This window comes from Anoplopoma fimbria, chromosome 6, assembly GCF_027596085.1.
Source record: "Anoplopoma fimbria isolate UVic2021 breed Golden Eagle Sablefish chromosome 6, Afim_UVic_2022, whole genome shotgun sequence".
Lineage (NCBI taxonomy): Eukaryota > Metazoa > Chordata > Actinopteri > Perciformes > Anoplopomatidae > Anoplopoma > Anoplopoma fimbria.
The window spans coordinates 4,288,832-4,311,331 of record NC_072454.1 but is presented as its reverse complement, the minus strand read 5'-3'; the positions used below and the strand labels follow the sequence as shown (position 1 = coordinate 4,311,331).

The 22,500-nt window shown below is 38.1% G+C and overlaps 2 protein-coding genes across 2 annotated transcripts in view; one reads left to right on the top strand and one right to left on the bottom strand.

The window, feature by feature from the left end:
• Positions 1–8,355: 8,355 nt before the first annotated feature.
• On the top strand, positions 8,356–15,632 carry zc3h15 (zinc finger CCCH-type containing 15). Its single transcript, XM_054600294.1, has 11 exons — positions 8,356–8,629; positions 10,719–10,820; positions 11,061–11,163; positions 11,371–11,523; positions 11,936–12,027; positions 12,690–12,872; positions 13,520–13,600; positions 13,711–13,776; positions 13,862–13,972; positions 14,852–14,987; positions 15,100–15,632. The coding sequence occupies exons 1-11, from the start codon at positions 8,555–8,557 to the stop codon at positions 15,303–15,305; spliced, it is 1,308 nt and encodes a 435-aa protein (XP_054456269.1). The 5' UTR covers positions 8,356–8,554; the 3' UTR covers positions 15,306–15,632.
• A 1,194-nt stretch (positions 15,633–16,826) lies between these two features.
• The window catches only part of rbm45 (RNA binding motif protein 45), a 10,179-nt gene continuing 4,505 nt past the window's right edge, over positions 16,827–22,500 (bottom strand). The window contains exons 2-11 of the mRNA XM_054600378.1: positions 21,935–22,057; positions 21,438–21,564; positions 21,112–21,267; positions 19,915–20,088; positions 19,619–19,748; positions 19,169–19,262; positions 18,428–18,582; positions 18,096–18,171; positions 17,713–17,851; positions 16,827–17,300 (exon numbers count right to left, since the gene is read on the bottom strand). Coding sequence (XP_054456353.1) covers positions 17,735–17,851; positions 18,096–18,171; positions 18,428–18,582; positions 19,169–19,262; positions 19,619–19,748; positions 19,915–20,088; positions 21,112–21,267; positions 21,438–21,564; positions 21,935–22,057 — 1,152 coding nt within the window. The 3' untranslated portion in view covers positions 16,827–17,300; positions 17,713–17,734. The remainder of the gene's footprint in view (positions 17,301–17,712; positions 17,852–18,095; positions 18,172–18,427; positions 18,583–19,168; positions 19,263–19,618; positions 19,749–19,914; positions 20,089–21,111; positions 21,268–21,437; positions 21,565–21,934; positions 22,058–22,500) is intronic.

The window sequence follows — 22,500 nt, the reverse complement described above, 5'->3', positions numbered from 1 at the left end:
TTGTAGGCTGATGTTCAGACTTTACTGTCACTTTGTTTTTCCTTCATTATCAGTCTGACATCGTGTTTATTTTGGCGGTTTCCTGTTCATTATTTTGTCCTAATCAATAAGTTGTCAGCAATTGGTTGTCTGTTCAGTTATTATCAGTCGATTCGGACGCTGTGAGAGAAGTTACATGGAGCAAATCACTTTTTTTCTATGTTGAACTGAGAAGAGTTGAGATTCACTCGGTCTGTCTGTCACATGATCTTTAATATCAGGAGTTTTTGCCACAGACTTCTCCTCCATGTTGGCTTAAAAGCTGAGGTTCAATGTTTATTCCTGACCTTGGAAACATCACGTTTAGCTCCATTTAGTAGCTGTTCTGGAGCTTTTGACGATATGATGATTTTTAGGAGACTTACATCAACACGCACAGCTGCGTTGAATGCATGGGTCCACCATTTTTTCTGGCTCTGGAAGCTGATGACCCCATTCTTGTTCCTGCCTACAAATATTGGCATGGCTGTTATTCCAACTAGGGGAAGTTTGGACCATAGGGACATTATTTCTAGTCCATTTGAGTTCAGCACACAAACCACGCATGCTTGTGCCAATTTCAATCGACTGCTTGTGATGACTGTTCACATCATTGTACAAAAAAAGAGACAAACAAACATTTTTTTTCCTGGCTGAATTGAAATGGAAAACGTGAACTGTATCACTTTAAAATCTGTGAAAAAATGAGTTTACAGCATCTCTACAATGTGCTGTTGTTTGATTATGAGCTAATAGAGATTCAACACCGGACCTATTCGATTACATTGCCAAATGTATGATCGTATTTGTACGATCCATAATTTGAAATTCCATTATGCACAGTAATTTAACCATTTTGTGATGCTTACAATTAGTAGTGGGTTTTAGTCGGCATTGTCACATTTAATCCTTTGACCCTCGCTAAGCCCCGCCCCCCCCCACTACTGCTCCGTCAAGCTTTCAGAGCTACGTTACCATGGAGCCCACACTGTCACTAACGGCACTCCCAAAAGAAGTATTATCTAATTATCGGAAAAATAAAAAAGGTGATTTCAGATTAAAGCAGACAGAAAGGTTAACAATATGTGTTTGAAGGATTATATACAGGATGTCAAACTGATTCCAAGAGTCTGTGGAGAACAGCCGAAAAGTTGTCGTACCATTGCTTTGCTATGATTTGCCAGTCTGCAATCGAGGGGCGGGACTTAGCGAAGAGTACATTTCTGAGTAGCAAAACATGGATACTACATCTGTGTTTACGCAAGTTTCCTCTTTACAGCCAATCATGCTTTTTCAATAATCTAATCTATCAATTTTTTTTCCTCATCATACAATCATTTTAAGCTTATGGGACATTTAACTTTTTTCTATCTGGCAAAACTATATTTGAATAAAATATGTGGATGTCTAGAACGAGGCTCAACATGTTGATTGTGATTGATGTATGATTTAGGCTTTTTGTAGTGTGTTACACAAAGCATTGCAAATGCATTAGATTTTAGGACTATTTTGTTGATTTCCACAGTTCAAAAGTCCATTTTGTAGTGGTTTTTGGAGCATTCGGTCATATAACATGATCCTCATCAGCAGATTTAGTTTGAAGAATGTAGGTTCAAATTTTCCTGAGCACTTTAAAGACTCCTTAATGTTTATTCCTGATATTGTGATGTGTTCGAAGGCCCAGAAGTTACAAAACCGAACCATGTAGTGAGATAGTTTTCCAAACAGTCCTTTTTTTATGACCTTACTCATTAATGTTCCCATCGTTTCCAGTTATCTGCCAGTATACCATCACAGCTCATTCCTCCCTGAGTGACTGTGTGCAGTTCAATTCGATCTTTATTGTCCCATGAGATGAATATGGATTGCAGATGGAGTTCACAATAAAATAATGAAATAGAAACACACAATAAAAAGGCGTAGTAGGAATATAAAAAGTAGTAAAATCGTAAAAAAACAAAACAACCAACAGTTTTATGCTGATACAAAAAAACCTGCAGGGAGTCAATAGCTGAATATACCACAATAAAAAAAGTCATCAGTGCTGCCGGTGCATCCACGAAAAGTGAATTGGTGACGTATGACTGACAGTAATAAGGTTTACAAACAGCTCAATTCAGTTGTGAGAAGGAGTCTGGACATTTCTTTCTGCAGTAAGTGAATAATGGGGAAGCTTGTTAAAAGAAAATCCTCCTGAAAACAGTTTAACATGGTTTAAAAATAGCAACCGGAAAACATCTTGAACTCTGGTTGTTTGTTGCTCTGTTTCTCTGTATATAACTGTGGATATCTTGAGATATTTCCAGTGTTTTGCAGCTACAATGGTATATATATATATAAAGAAATGACTACAAATGCAGCACACGATCTGTCAGTTATCTAAAACATCAACAGTAGGCTAAACATCCTGTGTTTTGGTGTCAGTCCCTCAGGATTATCAAGCAAAGCGCTCCTTTCAAAACTTCATTTTGCACATCCAACCGTCACACGGGGAGAAAGAATTCCACCAAGAGAGGAGGAGTACACGGCAATCTCTCCACCGACAGGAGCCCCGAGGGACCGGAGTACAATGCATCCAGCAGACAAGATGCGTTATCAGTAAAAGGATACGATTCTCCCTCTTCTAGGATGAAACAAGAAATAAAAAAAGAAAACGGGCTCTCTCGCTGTCAGTATCACTGCTTCTCCTGCTCTTGCTCATTACCTGAACATAAAAAAAACCCAATGCTAAATACAACAAGTTCACACCTGTTCTCTCGTGGAAGTCATTGTTGTGAAATGTAGGAAATGATCTAAAGTAAATGTAGACGAGTCGTTTCGAAGAGGAGAGTGGGATTCACATACAGCAGAAAATGACTCCTGGATTGCGAGGAGTAAGTAAGTATGTAAGGAAGGAAGTAAGTAAGTAAGTAAGTAAGTAAGTAAGTAAGTAAGTAAGTAAGTAAGTAAGTAAGTAAGTAAAATGTATTTATATAGCGCTTTTTACAGACAGAAGTCACAGTGATTAACAGCAGCAGAATTGGGGACAAGAAAGAAAACTAAAAAAAGAAATCAACATAAACAAAACATAAAGCACGAAAGCGTATTAAGAAAGGTACAAAAGACAGTAAATACACAATAAAAACTTAAACAGGCCCTATTATGCTATTTTCCGGGTGCATATTTTTATCTCAAGTTACAGTTACAACATGTTTTCATGCGTTAATGCTCATAATCCTCCTTGTTTTTCTCATCCTGGCTGTCCTGCAGCACCTCTTCTCACCCTCTCTCTGAAACGCTCCGTTGTAGCGCTTGCTCCTCCCTCCAGAAAGCAAAGTCTGCTCTGATTGGTCAGCTAGCCCGCTCTGTTGTGATTGGTCAACGTTTCACATTTCAAAAAACTCTTCCTCCAGAGCTTCAGCTCCGTCTCTCTCTTTTGTTGTTTGAGGGCCAAACTAGCCGGAAGGAGTTTTACGTCACTTCTGTAACATTGTGACCTCATAAAGTTACATTATGACCTCATAAAGTTACAGAAGTGAAGGAGAGAATTCAATGGAGCCGTTTCAGGAGCTCAGGAGCTTCTGAGGGGGAGGGTAACTCCTTTTAGGCGTGGACTTCAGGTTTTACACTCTACGGACCTTTTACATGCACAAAAATATATACAACACACTAAAGAAGAGGGAAAAAGTGGAAAGGCATATAGGGCCACTTTAAATGAAATCACATATTCAGCTAAAGGTAGGTGTGCAGGCAGAGCGTTCCATAGTTTTGGAGCTACTGCCTCAAAGGCTCGGACAACACAGGTCCTAAGGAGCATCGCAGGCTGATGAGATCTCAGCGGTGTGCAGGGGGGAAGAGAGGGTGAGGTGATGGGAGGTCTGGGTCTTTATGCAGCAGCACTCTTTTTATTGGGGAGGGGGGGGTTTGGAGCAGGTAGTTGCCTGGGTGGGCCTGGTTGGAGCCAATCTTTTCCTAACCTTTTTTCTGCCCTCAGTGTCGTGCAGCTTCTTGACGAGGAGCAGCTGACAGCCGATGACCTGCTCAGCAGTCGGCGGTGCAGACAAGGTGCTGCTGTTTGTCCTTGGAAGCAGCAGGAGGAGGCCGAGCCAGGACGCTTTCGATTATTTCCTCCAAAAAAAAAGAATTGGGGCTGGAATAGGTTGCGCTGTGTCAAGTTTTCTGAGATGCCATGGGAAGATGGACTGCTGTGCTTTCCTAATTAGGCGGGAGATGTTTTCTTTCCATCTGCAGGGCAGTTACTGGATTTTCATGTGCAGCCATGTGTGTGCTGGTGTTGTTGTGCGTTTGTACATGACATGCATGCCCTCTGCGGGAAAAGATCGATGTTTGTATGAATATGAAGAAGGCGGTTATGGAGAAAAATGGTCTTGTAGCAGATATAGTGATTTATTAGACAGCTCTCTCTCACACACACATACACACACATAAAGATCCTCGCAGGAAGAGGGAGAGAAGGAGGTGAAGTGAGTGAAAGTTTGCTGGAGGCAATAAAACCCACCTCTGTTGTCTTAAAATCTAGCCTTTAGCCATGCACTCAGGAGCCATGTCAATGCAGGTTATCATATATGCCAGCTAACTGAGCTCGGGGTGGAAAAGGGCGTGTTACATATCAATATCTCCACGTCTGAATCAGATGGAATGAAGTAGCATCAGAGCATGCTAACAGACAGCACGCAGGATGCTAGCACGTTTGCAGCCAACGATGCTGCTGGAATAAATTCATTGTCTCACTCTGGGTCTCATTAAAGCGCTCTACTAGTACTGTCATTATCTGGGCACCCAAACTGAGTAAATGTTGTCCCTTACCCTCGAAAGAAAAACACAAGGCTCATTAAAACACAAGAGAGCAAACGAGGAGCCCAAAAGGATCAGGCGTGTGTGTGACCCATTTTGGCTCGTGACTACGCCTTTGCTCTACGACACACACACACACACACACACACACACACACACACACACACACACACACACACACACACACACACACACACACACACACGGACACGTCCTGAAGAGTGAACTGAGACAGGATGTGGACGAAGGCCACACATGTCAAATGTGCCAAATGAAATCACATTAGTAACTTAAGTGGAATCTAATTAGAATCAAGTCTGATCAGCAGCTGAAACAGTAACACCCCTGCTGGTTTGGCTCTCTGCCCTGCAGCCATGACACCATCTCACGCTTCTGGTAACAGAAAAAAATAAAGGGGGTTTTCTTCTGCAGAACTGCAAACCGTGGCGTTGCAAAGAGATGTTGCTCTTCTTCTTCCCCCGCCCGAAAGCACTTAGAGCTCAGAGACCATACGACCTCCACAGCAAAGGTTTCCAGATAGGTCTAAAAATGTCCACCAGGCAGTAAAGTTGTACCAGGGGTGTCTTAATTGAGCAGCAGCCTGTACAATCAAACTGTTAAATAGAGGCAAAAAGCTAATAAAACAGTCTTATGTCCACCGGCCAGATGGCGGCTCATTAACAACCTTTTTTTTTTTATGCTTCGGACGATTATTTGTAAACCACTCATGGTTTCATTCATTACACACTCTTTTCACACTGGAGCATAGGTTTCTTGCCCAAAACAGGATTCTGCAACATATTTGTATATGTGGGTAAACTCCTCCTAAATAATTAATCCAGTCATCTCCAACTTCCGAGCATTCTGCCTCTCTGCGATCAAGCCACAATTGTTTTTTTTGCCTGTCTTGATCGTTTGGGTGCTGCAGGTCAATCAGCTCTGGTTGCTACAGGTGAATTTCACAAAATAATCTATTACTTGTTAACAGAAAGATAAATCTTAATGAAACTTTAAATGGTTGGTCATTTTATCATCTTACCACTGATAACTGTATTTCAAGGAATTTACCTTAGTGGTTCTGTAGTAATCAGATACTCATAACTCCATAATTCTTCTTTAAAACTAACATAATGAGAAAATTTGCTCAGTCAAAATTCAATAATACTAAAAAAGACAATCAGCCAGTTACTTCTACGGACTAAGTTTCTTCTTTTTCTCATGTCGATATCAATGCTATGCTCTCTAAGTTATTATGCTGGGACTTTGATTGAACTTCTTGACCACTAAACTAGTCACTACTCTCTTGTCTGTTACTTCTCACCTCAACTGGCAGATGTTGCAACACTGACACCTGGTGCTTAAATACTAACACTGCAATAAAATGATAGTGGACCCTGAGTGAAACGTCAATCACTGCAGCAGTTCACTAAAAAATATATAAAATATAAATACACAGACATATCTTATAATATTGGAGATCCTTTTCTTGTACATCCGTCACATACACGATTCCTTCAATATGGCCTACTTAATTCCAATATAATAAAGTGACATACAAGATTTTAATCTATATTATCAAATGTATATGATCTTCTGTGCTCTGTGTAACAGTATTATTGGTTTATTGGTGCTGTCTGTCATAGCCATTTCTTTCTAAAACACAAGATTTTTACCTACATTATACTTTTACCAAGGTTATAGATTAAAAAGGTAGTAAAACGCGATACAAAATGCTCCAAAAGCAAACAAAATGGAATAATAAGCAGCTTTATAACTGGAGAAATAGCAATACCGGCTCAGCTATGGTAATATCAGGGTGATAGAAATTTAGCTGCAGTCCACTCATAATAAAAATGAACAAACAATTAAAAAATATGTACTATGAAAAAAGAAAATCTGGATTATGAGGGTTTTTCCCGGTGCCTATTCCAAGATAAAGGTTTTTTTTTTTTTGTTATAGCCAGTGGTAGAGGGTAACTATGTATATTCACTCAAGCACTGCAATTAAGTGTAATTTTAAGGTACTTGTTACTTGAATATTTCTATCTTCTGTTTCTTTATACAGAGGCAAATATTGTACTTTATACAATGCAACATTTATTTGATAATTTTCCTTATAAATTACTTTGCAGATTCAGATTCCTAATACTAAACATCACCAATAAATAAATGATGATGTATAATTATGAATTAAGATAAGAGCCAATTGATGCAGTGGATTAATGCACAAGCTATCCAACAAAAAAACCTTGTAGATTAATATTGAAGACATCCAAACTATGAAGGAACACATATGGAATTATGTGGTAAACAAACAAATGCTCAACAAACCAGAATATGTTTTATATTTTACATTCTTCCAAGTAGTTGAATGAGAAGGTGTGTCCAAACTTTTGACTGGTACTGTATATATATATATATATATTATATATATATATATATATATATAGTACTACTACTACAAACTTTTGACTCGTACTGTATATGTAGGGTATACAGTACCAGTCAAAAGTTCCTTCATAGTTTGGATGTCTTCAATATTAATCTACAATGTAGGAAAAAATAAAATAAAGAAAAACCATTGAATGAGAAGGTGTGTCCAAACTTTTGACTGGTACTGTATATATATATATATATATATATATATATATATATATATATGAGTATATGTATATATATATATATATTTATTGTAACATGTATGAGAAGGTTTTTTTTACTTTTGGTACTTCTTATATATACAATTTATTTATTGTAACATGTATTTTTTTTACTTTTGGTACATCTTCCACCACTGGTTATAGACTTTCTCATGTATATATATATAATATATATATATATATATATTATATATTTATTGTACATGTATTTTTACTTTACTTTTGGTACTTCTTATATATACATTTATTTATTGTAACATGTATTTTATTTATATATATACATATATATATATATATTATATATATAATATAATGTATATATATATAATATATATATATATATATATATATATATATATATATATATATATATATATATATATATATATGTATATATATATATATATATTTTATATATTATATATATATATATATATATATAATATATATATATATATATATATATATATATATATATATATATATATATATATATATATATATATATATATATATATATATATATATATATATATATATATATATATATATATATATATATATATATATAACTATTTATGTAGAACTATATAATATATATATATATATATATATATATATATATATATATATATATATATATATATATTATAATATATATATATATATATATATAAATAAAATATATATATACATATATATATATATATATATATATATATATATATATATATGTATATATATAATATATTTATTGTGACATGTATTTTTACTTTTGTTACTTCTTCCACCGCTGGTTATTGCCGCGCTGTTGCTAGGGCAACATCTTCGGTCCTCGTTTACTTCCTGTCAGCTCGTGCACGAACACACATTTCAACAAGAACCACAACCGGCCCGGTGACGTAGACTACACTACCCGTCATGCCCTGCGCGGTGCGTGATGACGCCACAGAACATCAACAACGCACATGTGGCCTAGAAACGCCGTTGCCGTGCGGTGACTTCCCGGCCCGAAACAGCCCGTTTAAAAGACAGACTGCCCGGCCCATCGCGCTGCTCAACACCGCAGACACTTCACCAACATGCCGCCGAAGAAGCCCGTCCCTCCCGGGGGCAATAAAAAGACCCAGGAGAAGAAGAAGGAGAAGATTATTGAGGTAATAAAAAAAAGTTAGCGAGTTAGCTTCGGCTATGCTAACACAAGCTAACGCAGAGGCTGCACTCTCACGTCCTAGAAAGGTCGCCAAAAGGCCCCAAAAGTCACAATTCTAACACAAATATGAGCTCTTAATGTGTTGTGTTGTGTTGTGTGGATGTCTCTGGTGGTTTGTAGACACGGTGTGTGAGCCTGGGTCGTGTTGCGGGCCCGTGGGCCTCCTCCCCGGCCTCTCAGGGACCCAGATCAGGGACCAGGTCTGAGCTGGTCCTGGTGCTCAGACCCATGTGTGCTCACAAAACCAGGCATGTCAGACTGTGATGTGGAGCCCCACACCCCTGTCTGCGTGTCCAACACCTGCTGGGGTTTCATTTAAGGGCATTTCATTCAGAAAAAACGTGCCACGTAAATCTATTTATCACGTGTTTAATCACACAACAGGGACTTTGTGTGAGGTGTTTCCTCCAAATCACACAAAAATGAAGTATTGTCTGTGATATAGCTTAACATTGTGTGCCATAGACCTCCTTTGTTGTCCAGAAACTATTGGACACTCACATGTGCTTTAAAACACTAGTGTGGCCTACTTAATTCCAATATAATAAAGTGACATACAAGATTTTAATCTATATTATCAAATGTATATGATCTTCTGTGCTCTGTGTAACAGTATTATTGGTTTATTGGTGCTGTCTGTCATAGCCATTTCTTTCTAAAACACAAGATTTTTACCTACATTATACCTTTACCAAGGTTATAGATTAAAAAGGTAGTAAAACGCGATACAAAATGCTCCAAAAGCAAACAAAATGGAATAATAAGCAGCTTTATAACTGGAGAAATATCAATACCGGCTCACATGTTTAATCACACAACAGGGACTTTGTGTGAGGTGTTTCCTCCAAATCACACAAACATGAATATATTCTGTTGATTAACAAGCATTGTCTGTGCCATAGACCTCCTTTGTTGTCCAGAAACTATTGGACACTCACATGTGCTTTAAAACACTAGTTGTCATCATGTTTGTTAAAGACTACAGCATTATTTAAAATGAAACATACTTATTGTTATATATTGATTATAGGGTAAACTGTCTTCAATCAGAAAGGGTTGTAAATGAAAGAAAATCACAATATTTTTGACAGTGAAGGGTGCTTTCACCAGTTATTTACACATTGATTTATTTTAAATAATCATCCGTGATGTGGATATAATGACAGTCTGGTGAATTCAGAAAATTCCATCACTTTACTATAATGCAGCATTTAAAACCAGGAAAAGATTAAAGTTATGACTTATTACTTTATAAAAAGTCTAAGGCAATATCTACTCTAATATCACAGTAACATTATTACATAACACAAGATGTATCCACCAGTTTTCAAAGTAACAAAGTTGTTTAAATTTAAGTTAATGTGGAGACATTTAGACAAAAGTCTGTCAACACTTGACACCGACTTGATCCCAACTCATCTGATTTATTTACAGCTCTTCTCTCAAAGATATTGTTGCCGTCTCAGAGTAGACGGATTATAGTAATATGACATAATAAATCTCAGAAAAGTGTGTGAGCTTTGTTTGGGCTCAAATCACATTCTGGTTACCAAAGTGTCATATTGGTGTTAATATAACCTAATTTTATTTAATTTGAAGACCACTACACACTAAATGCAATAACGTCAATCTTTCGGGTAAAATTATTCGTATTACTGTGATAAAAGTAACTCATGTTCTTTTTATCGAGGCGCTCTGCAGCAAAAAGCAACAGGTTTCATGATTTGTTAGTAGATGTGGATCATCTATAAACCAACCAGCACAATTCTGTGTCAGAAAACGCAGTTGGCATTTAAATAAAGGTCGTGTTTGGTTGCCAGAGCTTTTAATCAGATGTTGGTGGTCGTGTCTAATAATGAAATGTAGAAGCGCCAAGATTTCCAGATGCTTCTAAAACCTCTAAAAAAGTGTGTAAGGGACTTTAAGCTCTGTGATGCTACAAGTTTATTCTCCTTCATCCTTTGTTGGTTTGTAATAATCGAAAAAACAAGTTTTTGGAAGTTGTAAGATTGTTTTTTTGTTTTTATTTCTAGGACAAGACATTTGGCCTGAAGAACAAGAAGGGCGCCAAGCAGCAGAAGTTCATCAAGAACGTTACCCAGCAAGTCAAACAAGTGCCACTCGGTGCCAGACAGGTCAGGAGGAAACTCTGTTCTAACTATCTGTTTTATTTTTTATTTTCTCCATCACTTCATATCTCTGACAGTCTCAAACAATCTCCTCACCGTTTCTCACTCTACTTCTTTTCTCCTGATGCCATAACATTTTAAACTGTCACATTTGTAAGAGACCAAAGAACACTTTTGTTGACCAGATTTCATTTTTAAATATATCTACCATATGTTTGTGTTTGTGTGTGTGTCTGGACGGCCCAGGCTGAGGGAGACAAGACTAATAAGAAGACCGACAAGAAGAAGGAGTTGGACGAACTCAACGAGCTGTTTAAACCGGTAGTCGCTGCTCAGAAAGTGGCCAAAGGTAACCGACAACGCTGTCTGTGAATATGATGGAAGAGTAATGAACTTTAACTCTGATAGTCATTCAATTCAATGTATTCGTCATGTATTATTATTAGTATTATTATTATTATGTAAGAAATGCCAAATATTTCCTTGTTCTTTTTTTTGGCAAGTGTTATAGAAAAAAATAATTAATCATCAATCAATCTTCTCTGTTTGTCTGCAGGTGTTGATCCGAAGTCGGTGCTGTGTGCGTTCTTTAAGCAGGGCCAGTGCACTAAAGGTGACAAGTGCAAGTTCAGCCATGACTTGACAATGGAGAGGAAATGTGAGAAGAGGAGCCTCTACGTGGACGAGAGAGATGACGAACTGGAGAAAGGTTAGTGAATAGTGTTAAACTATGTTGCATTGAACGATGTCATCATTTCTGCTTCTTAATACAATTCTAATGTTTAATATAATTCTCCCTAAATGGCTGTAATAAAGTTTAAACAAGTTGTCCATCTAGTACAAACGTTACAATTACATGTAACTGTTTCTTCTTTCTGTTTATTTAATTAATACAAATTTGTCATTTTAAGTGTTAGTGTTGCGAGAGACGAGTTAGAGATAAACCCCCAAAACTTAATAGCCACCTGTGAATCAGAAGCCAATCTATCCCTCACTAAATCATAAATCAATATATATGTATGCTCTTTCTCCAGAGAATTACTTACTTTATTTTACATTGGGTTTTATTATTTGTAAAACTCTTCATTACGGTTTTAAATAAATTGTCGTTTTCCGTTTAGACACTATGGACAACTGGGATGAGAAGAAGCTGGAGGAGGTGGTGAACAAGAAACACGGAGAGGCGGAGAAGAAGAAAGCCAAAACGCAAATTGTAAGTCTTTTGTGATGATGAAAAATATTAACAATGGATGAAGACGGAGGAAAAGATGAAGAGGAAGACGCATTATCATTTGATAATATGACCAGTTGTTTTCTAAAAGTGTAAGAAACTGCTAAGAGGGATATAAAAGCCCAAATGGAGCCCGAATTGGTGAAAATAAATTCAATATGCAGGCAGAGAGATTAAATCATGTTACAGCCATATAAGAGTTCAGGAAGTCTAAAGATGATAAAAGAGATGATGAAGAGACAGAGGAGGAGGATAAATATCTTCAGTGGCATCCTTGGGCAAGGTTGTTCAACAGTGGAGGTATTTGATACGATCAATCATTATAAACATCTTTGGTCCCTGAGGTTTTCTTCTTGTTGTTGGGGGCGTTCACATTTGGCTGAGAGTCAGTTTGGCCGTGAATTAAAGCCAAACAGTCTGTCCTTTGAGCACCAGATGAGCATCTTTGTGAAAAAGGAAAAGACGACATCAGGGTCGTTTTAAAACGACAAAAAAAAACAGAAGAATTTCTGCTAGTGATTGATTCAGTAAATCTGATCTCATGACAGTTTATCCCCAAACATATGGACCCGCGAGAGAGACACTAAAACCTCAATGGCCTCTGTGTAACATCATCTACTCCGTTGTGTTTCTTTCGTCTGCAGGTGTGCAAGCACTTCCTGTACGCCATAGAGAACAACAAGTACGGTTGGTTCTGGTCGTGTCCGTCGAGCGACGTCTGTATGTACCGCCACGCTCTGCCACCGGGCTTTGTGCTGAAGAAGGACAAGAAGAAGGAGGAGAAGGAGGAGGAGAAGATTTCGCTGGAGGAACTGATAGAAAACGAGGTGAGGATGGACGGAGGGATGAGGAAGTCTCTACCGGAGCGGATTGGTTACGTCACAGGTTTGACTCCACTGAGGGGACGCCTTTTGTTTTAGGTCTTACTCTGTTCAGTTAAGGCAAGAAAAAGCTCCAAAAATAATCTTTAATTCTCTACTTTGCTATTCTTTGTTAATATATTCAGAGAAAAAAAATGACCACAGTCCAATTCTGTGATATTCTTGGAGGTTTGGGTTCAATAACGTTGTACAGCACAAACAATAAAGAATTGTCTTCAACCAAATAGATTTGAAATTTAGAAATGGTTGATTATGGGTGCAGCAGAATAATAAAATGTAAGTTGATTTTAATCAAGACTCAAAAGTGAAAACCAGTTAGTGGAGATGCACGGATCAAAAGTGGCCGTAATAATTATGTATCATTAGTGCTCGTATTGAGTAAGTAAACTTTATTTACACATTAAATATATACTACAATAAAATACAGTGGGACTGAGACCACAAAAACAATATTTGGTCCGTCCAAAACGACCCATAAATAAATCTTAATCTATAAATACTCTGTGACTGCCGTTACCCTGGAAGCGCTCTCTCTCTCTCTCTCTACTCTGCTCATCCTGTCGTCTCTCTCTCTCTCTCTCTCTCTCTCTCAGCGAGCCGCTCTGGGTGCCAACGTGACCCGGATCACCCTGGAGACTTTCCTGGCTTGGAAGAAGAGGAAAAGGCAGGAGAAGGTTGGAACACGTTGAATCATTCTTTTCATAAACATCAGTTTGTCCGGGTTTGATTTTGAAGTCTCTCTCTCTCTCTCTTACATTTTACTGTTTGTGCTTCTGATTAACAGATCGACAAAGCGCTGGTGGAGATGGAGAAGAAGAAGGCCGACTTTAAGGCTGGGAAATCGCTAGTGGTGAGTCGGGTTTAAGTTTTGTGTGTGTACGTTATTATTTTTTGCGCAGTAATACAGGATTAAATGAAATCACATGTATCCGTAGGTGAGCGGGCGTGAGGTGTTCGAGTTCAGACCGGATTTGATCGACGAGGACGACGACGAAGCCACTGACACCCAATATAACAGCGAAGACGAAGAAGAAGATGATGACAAGGTAATGTTTCACGGCACACAGAAACAGAAACTGCTTCGAGTTCGATTTGTTGAATGGATGGATATTTAATTTGGCTTTGTATGAATTCCTATTGATTTCAAACATCTTTTTGGTGTCTAATGTAGTTTGCATTGTTGGTACAAATCATCTGTAGTATAACTGTTATTCTGCAAGTTATTTTGGTTATTCTGCAAAGTCATATTCTGCAAAGTCTTCAAATACTTAAACATGAGGCAATTTAAATATTTAAATATAAAAGTGTCGTCCTGAAATTGTTGATTTTGATGTTAACTTCTTAACAAAATTGCCCATTTAAAGACAATATCGAGCTTGAGCTCACGACTGCAGCTTTTGTTTTCCATAACAAATGTTTTCTTTTGTTACTTGTGGTTAAAGTATAAATAACATTTATCTCTCAAACTGCTTGAGAAGATAAAGTATCTCTTTTGTTAAGTAATTATTTCCAGGTTTAGCACATCTCAGAGATGAGGCACACAGACACATTTTCACTCATCCATAAGCTATTAATAAAGAGCTTTCTTACAGGTGATGCAGAGTGTTGGTGCAGTGCCCAGACTTTAAGAGTGTGTTGTTCTGAAAAAAATTGAATGAATGACTCCCTGAAAACCTGATAGAGCTTGCATGTAATATGCAACCTTATTAATATAACATTATTCACAACAAAAAGCATCCAGCAGGACTTATCTTGCTGCATTTAGGACAAAATGAGTCCTCGTCACTGTGTATTACTGACAAACTTTTATTACTTAACATTCAGGGTTTGTTTCTTTAAATACTAATTAGACAGCAAATACTAAGAACACTATTTATCTCAGGGTTCTCTCTCCTCTAAACCTCATTTACAACGTTTTATTTCAGAGCGACTCTTCAGATATCCAGGACATAGACCTATCCCGTTTTGTTCCACAAGAGGTCGACAACACGGGCATCACCGTAGCATCCGTGGACCGCTTCACCTCAAGGATTAAGACTCGGCCGAAAGGAACAGACAACGGTAAGAAAGACGAGCTGATCAGAGAAGTAACCAGCCGAGACATTTTGTTTGAGTCCTAACTTTCTACTTTTAACAAACATGATTAAATAAATCTTTTCCCGCCCCTCTACAGAGGAGCAGCTGAACGGAGCTTGCGGTGGCGAGGAGGCCAACGGGCTTTCGGGGGCGGAGGGAGGCGGGGAGGACGAAGAAGACAACGACGACGAAGACGAGGAGGAACAGGAGGTGGAGGATGTACCGGTGGACGAGAACCTGTTCACGGGAGAAGACCTGGAGGAGCTCGACGAGGAACTCAACACACTGGCTCTAGAAGACTGAGAGGGGAGCGCTTGTGGAGAGGGGAGGGTGGAGTTAGGACGGACTAAGGGACAAAGGGATCGACTGACGGATGCATGGAGCTTAACCAACGAAGAGACCAGACGTTTGAATGATTTTAAATTTCAGAGACTCCAGTAATAAAAGCCTGATTATTTCATGACATCACTGCCTGTCTCTTGACGCCCTCTGTTTTCTGTATCGCCCCTCTCACATCCCAACACCACCTCGGCTTTTTATTTTGTCCATTCGGGTGTCCACATTTCCACACCATGGTCGACTCCACATGAATGTTGCTCGTCAGAATTTCCATTAAAAAGAGAATTTGGCTGTCGTGCACTTTTTGTTGCTCGACAAACTCGCTGGCTTACAAGGAAAGTGAAGTTGCATCTGAAGGAAATTTGGCTTCCTAATCAGTTAAATATTGAATATAGTGATTTGCAGAGTGAGACATTGTAAGGGCCTTAAAAATGAAAGCACTACACTTGTGAGGTTGTACTGTGGGACTTCAACAAATGAAATAACATCATTGGATGTTTGAAAGTGCTGAAGTTAAAACCGTGTAGCAAATGAACAGGAGTGATTCTGTTGTAAGAAACTGAATCTGTTCACCTGCTCTCATACCAAACGATAGGAGTTTGAAGATTATTTTATGGAAATGTTATTCATCTAAAAAAAAAAATCCATATCAAGCTTCTAAAGTCGGCCCTATTTCTGAGACCAGACTATAATAAAACCCCAGCAAAGAAAACCAAATGGTCCTATTACAAACTCAGAATTGTAAATAATGTTCTCATGATGCCTCCTGAAGAAATAAAGATTACTGTACATCCAGTGTGTGTCTTCTTGGATGACTAAAGTGAAATATTGCAGGTTTAAGGTACACATATCCAACTGATAGTGATGCATTTTTTTTTTTAAATATTAAAGCTTTTCCCCTCATTGCAACGACCAGATTAACATGTTAAGGTTCATGGTTCCCATCCAGTACAACATTTAATTTGCACTCAACCAACTGATGCACATGTACTTTCCTTACAAACCACTAGTCATCTGTATACCAGTTGGTTTGTGGTAGTTCAATGAAACAGTTATTTTAGGTTGTGCACCATGTGAGCAAAATATAAACTAAGAATAAGACTTTAGAACATTCATTTGGCCACTCGACAAGACGCAGTTGCTCATTTCAAAACCAATTTTGGACGTAATTCAATTCCCAAAATGAAACCAACACATGCTGCCCAATGGTGATACATTTTAGTTGCCAGTGAAGTTGAAATTTATAAATAAACTGAACTTTGGGGTGAACCCTGAGTTTTGGGTTGTTAAACATAACACGCTTTATTTCAACCACTATATTGAAGAATAAACGGTATTTTCCAAAACAGGCACACAAACAATTGATCCAAGTAAAACAGGAAATATTGAATATTTTCAGAAATTAGTTAATATATATATATAACATAGTTAACATTTAAATGAATAGGTACTGTGACAGAAGAGACGAGAGGTGCATGAGGTGTTCATCTGATTTTTATTTTTACTGACAAAGAAAAGTTCACAGTTAGTCTGATTAACACCTTTGAACTAAGCTCAACATGAGGTGACAGGTTATACCAGAGGAAAAAGTAAGAACCAGATCTGAAAAAAAACCAAATGTCTAGATCCATCTTAAAAACTTTACCTGCCCAGATTTTCAGGAATAAAAAGGCTGCAAACCACCAGAACTAAAATGAACTGAAAACTCGAGAGATTTCTGAACTTAAAAAAGCATAAAAACATGACGCTTAGCACAGACTACACAGACTAAATGTGATTAAGACTTCATTTTTAGTAGTGGCTGCCATCGCTTACTATTTTCTATCAGTGAGTCACAGCAAGGTCACTGGCAAGAAGTATGGTCAGACTGGTGTCAAAGGTCGGGTCAGTGGTCGGGTGAAGGTCTTGATATCGGTCGGTCGGTCAGGTCAGGTGTCATTGTGTCATGACAACAGTCGCCTAGGGAACAAGAAGCTGCAGTGTTATTCACAGGAAGAGAAACAACTCAACTGTCATCAGAAATGACAGGATAACAGATTCACACCAGTTCACAGGTGTGTGTGTGTGTGTGTGTGTGTGTGGGACTGCATGGTGAGATTAATGTGCTACATTTCATATGCTAGATTAGACTTTGATTTATGTAATTTATGTCTTCTTTAAGTGGTCAGTCATCATGTCTATCTGAAGCATATGACACTAACACACACTGGTGTTGCATTAGAGAAATGTGATTTAATATTTTAAAACTTGTGAGAATTGTAACCTTCTCTGCTCCGTTTATGTGTAGCTTTCAAAAACCATGTAACAAAGGATACGTTCACAGTGAAATACTTTGGTACCCAATTCTTCACTTGTTAATACTAAAACTTACCGGTCATTTGGGTCACATGGTCCTAGTAGGTACGAGGACGTTTGTGGGATTCCTCTCTGGGAGGATCGGCCAGCATCACCTTCATCTTTACTCCGTTGACGACCTGACCGTGGAGGGCTGCCATGGCGTCGTCTGCACACTGACAACAGAGATCAGGGTGAAAATGTGACTTCCCCTTGTACATTAATCTACCTCTAATCATCCCTCCATCTTTATTTATTCCTCCACCAAGACTGCATTTATCCAGACATTTTACTAAACTTCCATCCCTGCTTGCTATTCTTATATCAAATGCTTCCTGTTTTCCTGTAATCGGCATGTGTTAAACTTCACGTACTACATTTTTTTGTAAGAGTTTATACTTGAACAGTTCAAAGTCTTACCTGTTTTTCTGAATACTTCATGTATCCAACCTTCCTCCCAGGAACCAAATGGACCTCAATTAGGGAACCATAGCGACTACAAAAGGACAGAGGGAGACCAAAACGTTCATTAATGCAAATTGTCTGGAGCATAATTTTAATAGCATAATTGCACGGTAATGTAGGAGCATTTAGCTTGATGCTCTTATCCAGTCATTTGCAGTAACAAAGCTTAAAAACTTGATCAATTGAAACTTCGACCTTCTGGCTGATAGACCGTTACGTTCACCATATGCACATTGATGCATGTTCAATTGTTATGAATAAGTAAAATAAAGGAATGAGGGTCATACCAGAAAACGTCCTCCAGCACATCCGGGGGCAGCGGGGAGGGACTGAACACAACAAACAAGCGCTCCTTGGTCTTGCTGTCAGGCGGAGCGAGCTTCTTCAGAGGCGGCAGGCTGACGTCGGTCTGAATCCGGAGCATCGGGGAGACGGGGAAACTCTGGAGGAAACCGACAAACACACAAAGGATGAGTTATTTATTTACATATAATAGTATAAAACCAACGGGTCATTTTATTATCATTATGTAACATCAGTTCAACGGTGGTTAACCTTGTGCAATCACCAACTTTTATCACATGAATTATATCATTTGTAAAATGCTAATGGTGGCCTGAAGGGATAATTACCAAAACAGTAATTAAACTTGAGTTGTTACAGGGCGAGTTGTTTTCTACGATAGGTTAAATGTAGAAAAAAATGTCTCTAATGTGATACCACGGCAAGAAAAATGATTTTAACAATTATGCAAATGTTGCCGTTTGTTTTCGAGATGATAACTTTCTCACCAATCTGGTTATTTTTCTGAAACATAAAATATTTTTGTGTAAAAATAAGTTATTTTGCACGTGCAGTATTGATTATATACCTATGGTGCTGGTTCAATAACTGTGTACAGAAATCTCATTATCGTCGAAGAGTCTTTAAAAAGAATTTACGGGTCAATATAACTTGGATAAGAAAAGATAAATTGCAGTGTTATCCGACACAACTTAGTAAATCAGGCATTGATTTATTGTGCTTACAGGAGGCTTCATTGATTGGCTGGAGGAGGGGCCGTTCCACTGTGCAGACATCATCTGAGTTGCAACAAACTGCATCGCCATCCGACCTACAGGACTGCACACAGAAACAAGAGCACAGGCGGTTTCAAGCTGATGCTAAATGGTTTTCCACTGATTAAGTCGTTATTGTGTCACCAAAATACTTAAAACTAGGCTGTATACAGACAGAAAGTCAGGCACTCTCACACAGATATCACTTTTCTGGGTACTACAATACTGTACTGGGAAAAGGCTGGGTTGATACACAATGGTATCATTATTTTGTGTCACTTAAGATCCTTTTAAAATGAATCAATCTTAAATGGCATTTCTGCTGCATCCTCCATTAACTTTCCACTCTTCTGCAGACACACAGTATATGTAGGCTGTTGTGTGTATTAAGTATATATGTGTGTGTTTGTGTGTGTGTACCTGCTGCGGTCCTCTCCGTCGTCAACAAAATTGACTGACAGTCTGTTGCCGGGCGGATATTCAAAGCCATTCAGCTTTTCCTTGGCATAGACCGATGATCCAAGATTAGCGTAGCGAATCAGAGCGTGACCTGAGGCCAACGGGACAAGTTTTAAGTTTAGAGTCATCAAAATGAATATAAATAGCTGGAGAACATCAACATTCACAGACAGCTACGGTTAACCCAATGCATTCTTTTTTTACTTGAGCATATATGACAAATAAAAACATTTTGTATTTAAATATGTTTCACTAACCTTTGCTCATTCCATAAGCGTCTCTCTGCAGCTCACAGTATTCCATGCAAGGAATGATGTCGAAGAGGGCAAAGACCTGCTCCTGGCTGAGTGCAGCCCGTGTCGACATCATCAGGCAGCGCGTGAAGTCTCCGGTGGAGCGGTAGTCCATGGCCTGGTAGTTACCGGGGTCAGCTGTAGAAAGACACCAGAGTCAAGAACAGGACAGAGACGACTGCAGTAAGGGATTCCCAATAGTGTGTAAGACTTTTGATACTACGCTTCTCCGGTCCTGTTTTCTTCAGCTAAGAAATGTGGCAAACATCAGATGTGTCTTTTTTTTTCTACAGATCTTAAACTATTAATTCACACTTTCGTTTTCTCCAGTCTAGATTACTGTAACTCCCTCTACATTTGCCCAAATTAAGCTGCTCTAAAATCGCATTAATTAAACTAACATTTCTACTTCTTGACTTCTCCGATCCTTAAAAAAAAAAAAGGCCTTGTATTGGTCCCCTGCTGCTGTGTTTTATGTGGTTATATGCTGTATTATATATGTTTTGCTTTAATCTTTCTATTTTTCTTGTGTAAGTGAAGCACTTTATAAATGAAAGTGTGTCAGTGTTAATAAAGAAAGCTTTGTTTCCTTATTTAGTTAATCCCCTACATCTCTGGGGAACATCAGGCCACAATGAGCTCCCTAAAGAGCTCACAACTCAATTGAACCTGAACTCAGCTACTTTAATTTGTATTCTGGCTGTAATATCTTTAATTTCGGTTATTCATTTTTGGTCTCCCAAACAGTGTCAAATTGTATCCTACTTTGTTTAAATCTATTATTACTTGCTAGCAGTCTTCTTCCCTGCCTGTCCTGCTGCATTGCTGTGTTTCTGGGCACGTTACCGCCACCTGTAGATCAGTGGAATAATGTGAAGTAATACAGGGACCCACTCATAAAAACATTGCTCCATAACGATGCTAAAAAGGTAATGAAAACACTTCATGGGCTTACTTCTAAACACTAGCTACTGCATCATAATGTCTTCCCAATGGCTTTTAAGCACAATGTCATCTGACAGCAGACACCAAATACAGGAATTAGTGCTGTGTGTCATATGCCTGACTGACTTAAGTGCTGATCATGGGCTTAGAATCGAAGCTTAAATCCTGATAAATACTACGATAAATACTAAATAAGGATGTCAAACAACTGCGTACCCATTGGGAAGGCATACTGGTTCGTGGAGTCACCACCACCACCACCACCACCACCACCGCCACCGCCGCTCGAGTAATCGCCTCTGGACATTCCCCCGGAGTAGTCTTCTGTTACTGGGGCCTTGGTGCGAGGTTCAGCCAGGATGGCCCTGTAAGCTAAAAAAAAAACCACAATCATCATCAATGCAGATACACAGTCCTGAGAGACAAAAATGTTGACTGTATAAAATAAATACATTTATGACATTAAAGTCCTGCAGTACTTCTTCCGACAGCTACTTTTAACACCAATAATGAATCAGTAAAATAATTTAAAAGCATCCTACTTTTGTCACAGTTCTCTATAGCGATGGCAGCCTGGGAGGGTTTGTAGTATCTCACGTAGCCCAGGCCTTTACTCTCCCCTGTGGACTTGTTCTTGATGATCACACAATACTCAATATCACCATACTCCTGAAGAGAGAGAGAGAGAGAAAGAGAGAGACAAAGCCAGGGATGAATCAGTTTCTATTCATCCTGCTAAACTGGTTATGTAGGATGACACATTATTCAATATTTCCATTCACACACAGTGGCAAGAGTTAGCAGTTGCAGACAATATTCTAGGTTATTTTACTATTTCAGAGCATTTAATTAAATGTAGACTGTTATAATCAAGTTAAAATAAGATACAAAAAGACATGAAGCCCATCAGTTTAATTAAGCATAGAAATAAACATCAGATGTGCAAATCTCCAACAACTTTCCCTGAAATGTTGTTCCTTACAGTCTCATTTGACATATTAGCAGTGGTAATAGATGAAGATGAAATGGGAGAAGTTACTTTGAATGTGTTCTTAAGGTCCTCCTCTGAGAAAGATTTGGGGATCATGACAAAGATCCTGGTCAACTCCTCGTCCTCGACGTCTCGGTGTCTTGTTGATGATCTTGACTGGGCAATGAACACCTACACAAACAACAAAAAAAGAAAAAGGTTACAATTAATTGGTTACAACTGCAAGTTAATAAATGATTATTGTATTCGTATTAGTCTGTTGCACTTATTGTATTCGTATTAGTTTGTTGCACTTATTGTATTCGTATTAGTTTGTTTCTGTACTTTTGCTCTGGTTTATGCTTTTAGATGCTTGTTTAAGAAAGGAGATGCACTTATGACTTCTGGTGACTAGTAGTTCTCTTGAATACCTATGTTGAATACACTTATTGTAAGTCACTTTGGATAAAAGCGTCTGCTAAACGACTGTAATGTAATGTTAATCAACTTGAAAACTCAAAAGATCATTGTTCCTGGACAATAGCAAAGATGAATTTCTGGTGAATAACATTATAATTATTGGGAAATGTTATACAAATACAAGTATATAAAAAAATATATATGTTTAGTGTGTT